This window comes from Temnothorax curvispinosus, unplaced genomic scaffold (genome assembly GCF_003070985.1).
Source record: "Temnothorax curvispinosus isolate PA1 unplaced genomic scaffold, ASM307098v1 QBEX01018043.1, whole genome shotgun sequence".
In the NCBI taxonomy this organism is placed as follows: Eukaryota; Metazoa; Arthropoda; class Insecta; order Hymenoptera; family Formicidae; genus Temnothorax; species Temnothorax curvispinosus.
The window spans coordinates 1-7,842 of NW_020227823.1; the positions used below are offsets into that span (position 1 = coordinate 1).

At 37.4% G+C, this 7,842-nt stretch overlaps 2 protein-coding genes across 2 annotated transcripts; one reads left to right on the forward strand and one right to left on the reverse strand.

The window, feature by feature from the left end:
* Positions 1–296: 296 nt before the first annotated feature.
* Positions 297–4,915, forward strand: LOC112468081 (C-1-tetrahydrofolate synthase, cytoplasmic). Its single transcript, XM_025037116.1, has 10 exons — positions 297–408; positions 510–651; positions 760–871; positions 1,677–2,242; positions 2,340–2,643; positions 2,715–2,932; positions 3,197–3,660; positions 3,904–4,156; positions 4,440–4,625; positions 4,704–4,915. The coding sequence occupies exons 1-10, from the start codon at positions 356–358 to the stop codon at positions 4,791–4,793; spliced, it is 2,388 nt and encodes a 795-aa protein (XP_024892884.1). The 5' UTR covers positions 297–355; the 3' UTR covers positions 4,794–4,915.
* A 26-nt stretch (positions 4,916–4,941) lies between these two features.
* LOC112468083 (probable methyltransferase-like protein 15 homolog) lies at positions 4,942–6,845 on the reverse strand. The gene is made up of 2 exons (XM_025037117.1): positions 6,734–6,845; positions 4,942–6,499 (listed from the first exon to the last, which is right to left on the reverse strand). Exon 2 carries the CDS (start codon positions 6,210–6,212, stop codon positions 5,067–5,069), a length of 1,146 nt encoding a protein of 381 aa, XP_024892885.1. The 5' UTR covers positions 6,213–6,499; positions 6,734–6,845; the 3' UTR covers positions 4,942–5,066.
* Between the last annotated feature and the right edge of the window lie 997 nt (positions 6,846–7,842).

Below are 7,842 nucleotides of genomic sequence, written 5' to 3' on the forward strand. Positions count from 1 at the left end.
ATATCTTGTTGATATATTGATTATTACGAAAGCGTGATATATCGAAGGAGTTTTGTAACTCATTGGCCAGTGATAAACAAGAGAGAAAACAGAAATAATGTGCCCTTTGACATACCACTTTAGATAGTATTACATAGGCGCCAATTTGAACAGATACATGTTCTGCTTTAGGGATTTAGAGAGAGAAACAAAGTATACTGTAATAATAATTTCCACAAAAATCTTTTTCTCTATCAATGATATTCGCAAAACCACAACGTATATATATTAATAAAGTTTTATTCATCCAGATATATAATATTATTCAAATTGCAGACTAAATACTATTAATGAAGGGCGAGTTGCAATCGGCGATATGTCTGGATTTTTGCCATGTACTCCGAACGGCTGTATCGAATTAATTAAGAGGTTTGTTATTTATCTCAGTAAATTATTTTAATATTACGCGACGCAAGAAGTTTCTTTCATCATTATGCAATTACGCGTTAAATTGAGAAAACCACTTTTAGGAGCGGCGTGGCTATTGCCGGTGCTCAAGCCGTCGTTTTAGGGAGGAGCAAGATTGTCGGCACTCCCGTTGCCGAACTATTAAAATGGCATAATGCTACTGTTACTGTCTGCCACTCGAAAACGAAGAATCTTTCTGATGTCGTAAGCAATTATTTAAGTTCACGATTTTTTTCTTAGCGCTTGTAAAACAAAATAAAATAAACAGCTGTATTACTGAAGACTTATGATATTAAAAAAAAATGTTTTCAGGTGCGTCAAGCTGATATTTTAGTGGTTGGGATAGGCCAACCCGAATTAGTTAAGGGTGATTGGATTAAACCGGGTGCCGTTGTCATCGATTGCGGCATCAATCCTATACCAGGTATGCAGCTCCGTTTTTTTTAAATACAATTCGGAATTCAAAAATTCATCAAAGAATCTATTATTAAAATTAATATCTCGGAGAATTCTGTATAAAATATCTTGAATAATTCCTCAGAACATCGACATATGGATCGTCTTTTATATAATGAGATCTTAACACGTTTACAGTGGTTTACAATTCATTATTTTTAATCTAAAAAAATATAAACGCATCGCAGCGATGGTACAAGAAGACGGAATATTATTATAACTTTTAATAAATTCCTTATAATAGATATTATTACATATATACTTGCAAGTATAGACTGTGAACGTGTTAATCTTACATTACATTATGCTTGTATCAAACATTAACGTTATCACCCTTTCTCTCCAACTCCTTATGTTCTCCTTTCTCGCTCGCACTCTCATTACGACACGAGACATATTACTACATCATACATCTCTGACCGTGAACAAAAAAGTACAGAAAACATAGTCGATAATTTAGTTTAAGATCAGTCGCGTTCGAGTACGTGCGTCATACTCATACAAACGCGTGTGCAACGCGATAATTTCTAACAACAAGTGCATAAAGCATTCCTTCAAAAATATGAGGCAATATACATGAATTAACTTATCATCAGATACTTAGGTATATGATTTTAGTTTACAATTATGTATAATTTTATTTTAAAATAAGTTCTTATTCTCTCTCTCTCCTTCTTTTATATTTGAAATAAATTTCTAGAAAAACTTTGAGACATAATAAAAAAATGTACAAGCCCGCCCAATATCACTATATAACATTAAAAACGTTTCAGATCCCACAAAGAAAAGTGGACAACGTTTAGTGGGTGACGTAGCATACCAGGAAGCTGCTAAAGTAGCTTCGTACATTACACCGGTACCAGGCGGTGTTGGACCGATGACAGTAGCAATGTTAATGAAAAATACTGTGATATCCGCGCAAAAGTCGGCGCAAAGGCTCCTCAACGTCCAATGGAATTTGCGAGCTCTTCAACTGAATCCTGTGAAACCTGTACCAAGCGACATCGATATTTCCAGGAGTCAGGAGCCGAAACAAATCTCTGTACTAGCCGAAGAAATCGGACTACTGCCGAACGAGTTTAGTCCTTACGGCAGCACGAAGGCTAAGATCGGCCTCAGCGTGCTACAACGACTAAAGAATCAACAAAATGGAAAGTTCGTCGTGGTGGCGGGCATCACGCCAACGCCATTTGGCGAAGGAAAGAGCACAACTTCCGTTGGCTTGGTGCAAGCACTAACGGCGCACAGAGGCAAAAATTCTGTCGTTACTCTCAGACAACCTAGCCAGGGGCCTACGTTCGGCGTTAAAGGAGGAGCTGCTGGAGGAGGATATTCACAGGTACGATAGAGGAATTTCTTCAGATAACGATATTATGAAGACGAATTACTGATTATTACTGGTTATTACTATGAACTAACTGTAGACTTGGTTATAGGTGATACCCATGGAAGAATTCAATCTTCATCTGACCGGGGACATTCATGCCGTTACCGCCGCGAATAATCTTATGGCGGCGCAAATTGATGCGCGATACTTCCATGAATCGACTCAAGGTGACAAAAACCTGTACGATCGGCTGGTACCGAGTATTAAGGGTGTCAGGAAGTTCTCGAAAATCCAGCTGAAACGATTACAAAAACTTGGCATCACGAAAACTGATCCGAACTCATTAACGGAAGAAGAGCAACGTCGATTTGCAAGACTTGATGTCGATCCGAACAATATTACATGGACGCGAGGTGCGATAAGAACTTAATAATAATATATTACGAAAAATTATATTGTATCTGCAATAACATCTTTTGCACAGTGGTGGATATTAACGATCGCTTTTTGCGGAAAATCACCATCGGCCAGAGCCCAACCGAGAAAGGCAAGACAAGAGAAACCTCGTTCTGTATTTCCGTTGGGTCTGAAATAATGGCAATCCTAGCATTATCAACCAGTGTTGAGGATATGAAGAGACGGCTTGGTAATATCGTCGTCGGATTTAGCAAAAGCGGCGAACCTTTAACTGCTGAAGATTTTGTTAGTATATAATTATAAAATTATATACGTATAAGAATATCTAAATTTTTTATTCAATATTACTATTATTTCCATATGAAGCAGCAATTCCTTTTATTATCTATCTTGTTAAAGTATGTTTAATAATTTAAATAATTTGAAGTATAGTCACGCATACGATTGCAATTAGATATAAGTACATCGTTCACAATGTCCCTTGTACCTTCATAATTGCGAATAAGGAAAACAATTTGCGGCTTGTCTAAATATCTGCCTAATCCTCAGGGCATGACGGGAGCAATGGCGATTCTGCTGAAAGATGCTATAGAACCGACACTTATGCAATCATTGGAGGGTACACCGGTAATGGTACACGCTGGACCGTTCGCCAATATAGCCCACGGTTGTTCATCCATTATCGCGGACGCTATTGCTCTAAAATTGGTCGGACCGCAAGGTATTGTAATAACAGAAGCCGGATTCGGATCGGATATCGGGATGGAAAAGTTCTTCGACATCAAGTGTCGTACCTCCGGACATGTACCAAATGCTGTCGTACTTGTGGCGACTATTAGAGCATTGAAAATGCACGGTGGTGGGCCGCCTGTAACGACCGGGGCACCGTTAAAAAAAGAATACATCGAAGAAAATATCGAACTTGTTAGAAAAGGCCTACCAAATCTGCAAAAACATATCAGCAACGGTCTGAAATATGGCGTGCCCGTAGTTGTTGCCATCAACTCTCATAGGTATATATGTTTTTTCTTATAAATAAATGATGATAGCAAAAATCAAATAATTTACAATCACAAGAACACTAGAATCTGTACTATTTTTTTGTATTGTAAAATTTTTGTTATAATTCTTATTTCATGTGTGTGTGATGATTTGGCATCATCTTTATATATAAATTTTATAAACAAAGTGAATACAAACTATGTTTAAATTAATATAATCGACCACAGATGAGTACATCTATGTTAATCTTTCAGTACCGATACTCAAGCGGAGCTAGAGCTCGTTAGACAAGCAGCGTTGGAAAGCGGTGCAATTAATGCGGTAATATGCACTCACTGGGCCGAAGGTGGGGCTGGTGCTATAGCTCTTGCGGATGCATTGATAGCCGCTACCGAAGAAAATAGTAATTTCAAATTGTTGTACGATCTCGAGGACAGTATTGAAGAAAAAATTAATAAAATCGCCAAAGAGATATACGGTGCTGGCCAAGTCGTTCTCGCGGAAAAGGTAAACAATTATTTCTATTATCATATTATACCTGTAAACTACTGCCACAAAATATTATCAGTAAAAATATCTGAATCTTACATATTCCAATATAAAGAAATTTTATTAACACACTCTAATTCATAGTACACTTGTATCGACAATCACGTGATTTTTCTTTAACAAAATAATTATATCTGTTACGTAAGGAACGAACTCTAATATGCCACGTTAAGTAAGACTGACATTTTATATATTGTCAATATAATTATCGCAATATGTAAACTTTTGCCATTCGTTATAGGTGCAGAAAAAAATCGAGAACTACAACAAGTTAGGATATGACAAACTCCCAATATGTATGGCGAAAACGTCAAATTCATTAACGGGAGATCCAGCTATAAAAGGTGCACCAACTGGTTTCACCCTCCACATTACTGATATATTCGTTTCAGTCGGCGCCGGATTTATTGTTCCTATGGTGGGAGAGGTAAATGATTTTCTCGAATTGGTAATCAAATTATCTACTAAATTTTCATGTTATTTCATTATATAACACACATTTCAGATCATGATGATGCCCGGACTTTCGACTAGACCTTGTATCTACGATATGGACTGGAATAGCGAAACAAATGAAATAGAAGGCCTGTTTTAAATTGAATGTCTATTTTTCAACGGAAGAATCATTTTCGCAATATGTGATGTGTATTAATAATTCCTCAGGAAGTTCATATGTCAATAATATATAATCGCCAATAAATTTTTTGTATTTGAAAAGTTCACATTCTTTATTATTTATGTACAGCGTGACAATACCTCCTGTTAAAATAAATATATCGTATACATATTCCAAGTATACCATCTCAAGTTTGTATATTGATAAAAAAATGTGAACTACAAGCTTTAATACTTTGTACATAAAACATAATTATTTAACTTTCGTAATAACACGCAATTTCGCCGATCGCGATCTCGGATTTGCCTGAATTTCTTCAGCCGTAGGTATCAAAACATGTTTATGCATCATTTTCCATGGTGTTTCCGTCAATTTTTCAACCTCGCCCTTATCAAACACCTTACCACGGTTCGCATATTTTAACGCGACGGTATTAGCCACATTATCTGTTATGTTTCCAGAAATATGTCTCTTAACAATAGTATCTTCGAGCGAGTGAAAGGAGATCGTTATTAAACGGCCGGACAATTTCAAGTATACTTGCGCAAGAAGTATACCGTAATTAATTTCATTTAATTCGTTATTGACAAAAATCCTAAGTGCTTGAAATGTTTTTGTGGCGCTATGCGAAAATCTACCGAGACTATCTCTTCTGATTTCACCGCCTAAAGTGGACTCGACTAGCTCAGCCAGTTCCTTCGTCGTCTCTAATTTTCTACACATGTATCTAACGTCAATAATGGCACGTGCAATTTTCTTAGCACGCTTCTCTTGCCCATAAATTTTTATGATACGAGCCAATTGCTCCTCCGTTGCCCTTTCCAACACATCCGCGGCAGTAATTTGTTCCGGACACCGAAATCCATCCATTCTCATATCTAACGGTCCATCCTTTGACAAAGCAAAACCTCGCTTCGCTACGTCAAATTGCATTGACGAGCAACCAAAGTCAAACAAAAAGCCATCTATACTATTCTCTTTAATATCGTATTGTTTAAGTAGCTGCGGTAGCTCGGAGAATTTACCTAGCAAAGGAACTACTTGTCCTGGATATCTCTGCGATAAGTCTTTTGCGCATTCGTATGCTAAAGGATCTCTATCTAACACGAATATTTTTACACCGGGTGAATGTTCTAACAATTTGGTGGCATGTCCACCAGCACCAAACGTCATGTCTACGTATATCTTGCCTGGCGACGGATCCATATATGTCAGTACTTCCTGTGCCATAACAGGCACATGAAGATCTTTTTCAGAGACATCATATTCAAAACTATATTGCCTCACGTTAACTGAGCGCAAGAAATTAGTTTTCGCTAACAATGCTCGCGTTCTATCAATAGAACACCTATTCTTACCAAACTTATACGCAAAGCACGCAAACTTAATCCTTATCATTTCTTACAAAATTTTTTATCGTTCCGTAAAATCTGCGAAATATTCCCTTATCCTCTTCCTTCAAATACTCTAACATTTCTGGAGTCAACGCCAGATTACATTGCTCCTTGGTCAATCCACTCGCAGTGCTTAACAAGGAGCGTTTATGAAGTTGCCCATAATGATTTGATGAAAGCCTTTTCAAGCTTGAATAATATCGATGACACTGTTCCGGATTCGGTTGGCTAGTAGCTTCACCCTTCACAAATGCAATCTTCAGCTGGTCACGAATGTGCTGTCCCAAGTCTCTAAAAACCACCGGATCAAGCAGATCGATAGGAAAACACAAAAATATGCCGCGAAAATTAATGATTTAATATACGTTCTCTTTATCAATGATAATTGAAAAATGTAAAGGATTATTCTAACCTAGCTAATGATATATTTAGAAGTAAGTACTGATACGTTGCCAATAATTTATGACCGTTACACTCAAAACAATTACATTTATGATACCTAGCCTAGTGTTACATCGTAATTACCTGCCAGCTTTGCTTTTGTCCAACGGCCACGATTCCAACAATTTCATATAATTCTTATAGGTACCGGCCATGACGACGTCGGAGAGGTTTTAAAGCAATGACGTTCTCGTGATATGCGTTTGGTGGCGTTTACCATAATTTACCCTACCGACTACCGATCATTTAGTTAGAACCACTGACTGTAGATAAGTCGAATGACACCGACGGAAAGCAAAGTTATTTTTGTTTTGAGTATAATACGATGTTTATATTTTTATTAAAAACTGACTCGACATATATATTTCGAAAACTCAAAGGCAATCGCTCTCGAAGCATCGATTTTATGGAATAAAGTAAAAAATTGGAATATTTTTTTGACAATATATATCATTAGAGATAAAATATGTATAAGATTAGCGAATTAAAGGTCATTGCACGTAACAAAGTTTTAGTTATAATCGTAAGGCCGTAAGAAAATAGACCAATCACACTTGATTATTCTTCAAGCGCGAGGAGAATAATCGACTGTGATTGGTCTATTTCCTTACAGCCTTACGATTATAACTAAAACTTTGTTACGTGCAATGGCCTTAAATGTAATCCCCCGATAAAAAGTTCGTTTAATATATATATTGTGTTGTTTCGAACATTGGAAATTATTCGAACAATGCGGAATTGTGGAAATAAAAATAGGATCATAAGCTAGTGGAATTTCAATCGACTGCTAAGGGTGCATTCGGGGAGACGCTATTAACGCTATAAACGCAAACGCTATGAACTTCGTTCGAAGAGCCAATAGCGCGACAGCGATAGCAAGCTGCCCGAACGCAGCTTAAGCGCCAATAGTATTTCGTGCCTCACCTCGAAAATAATAGCGAAAATAGCGCGAGTGATGACGTCACGCTGCCTTTACAGTGACGTCATCATCGTATATCACAGCGCCACAAAGCGTCTCCTCGAACAGTTTTGGACGATAATTGTGCTAATAGCGTGCTCCCCGAATGCACCCTTTGACAGTTGTGTATAATAGGGTTAATAGTGAAATGTTAAAGATAAATAGCGCGCGCGTAGCGCGCGTCTGTATTGCTTATACAGATTAGATGGTCCAGCTGCTAGTAGGCTGACCGGTT

Coding starts and splice junctions, on each gene's coding strand:
- LOC112468081 (XM_025037116.1), top strand. CDS start 356: ATGTCTGGATTTTTGCCATGTACTCCGAACGGCTGTATCGAATTAATT. Junction 4,157..4,439: donor AAGTCGTTCTCGCGGAAAAG/GTAAACAATTAT, acceptor CATTCGTTATAG/GTGCAGAAAAAAATCGAGAA. Junction 4,626..4,703: donor TTGTTCCTATGGTGGGAGAG/GTAAATGATTTT, acceptor CACACATTTCAG/ATCATGATGATGCCCGGACT.
- LOC112468083 (XM_025037117.1), bottom strand. CDS start 6,212: ATGATAAGGATTAAGTTTGCGTGCTTTGCGTATAAGTTTGGTAAGAAT.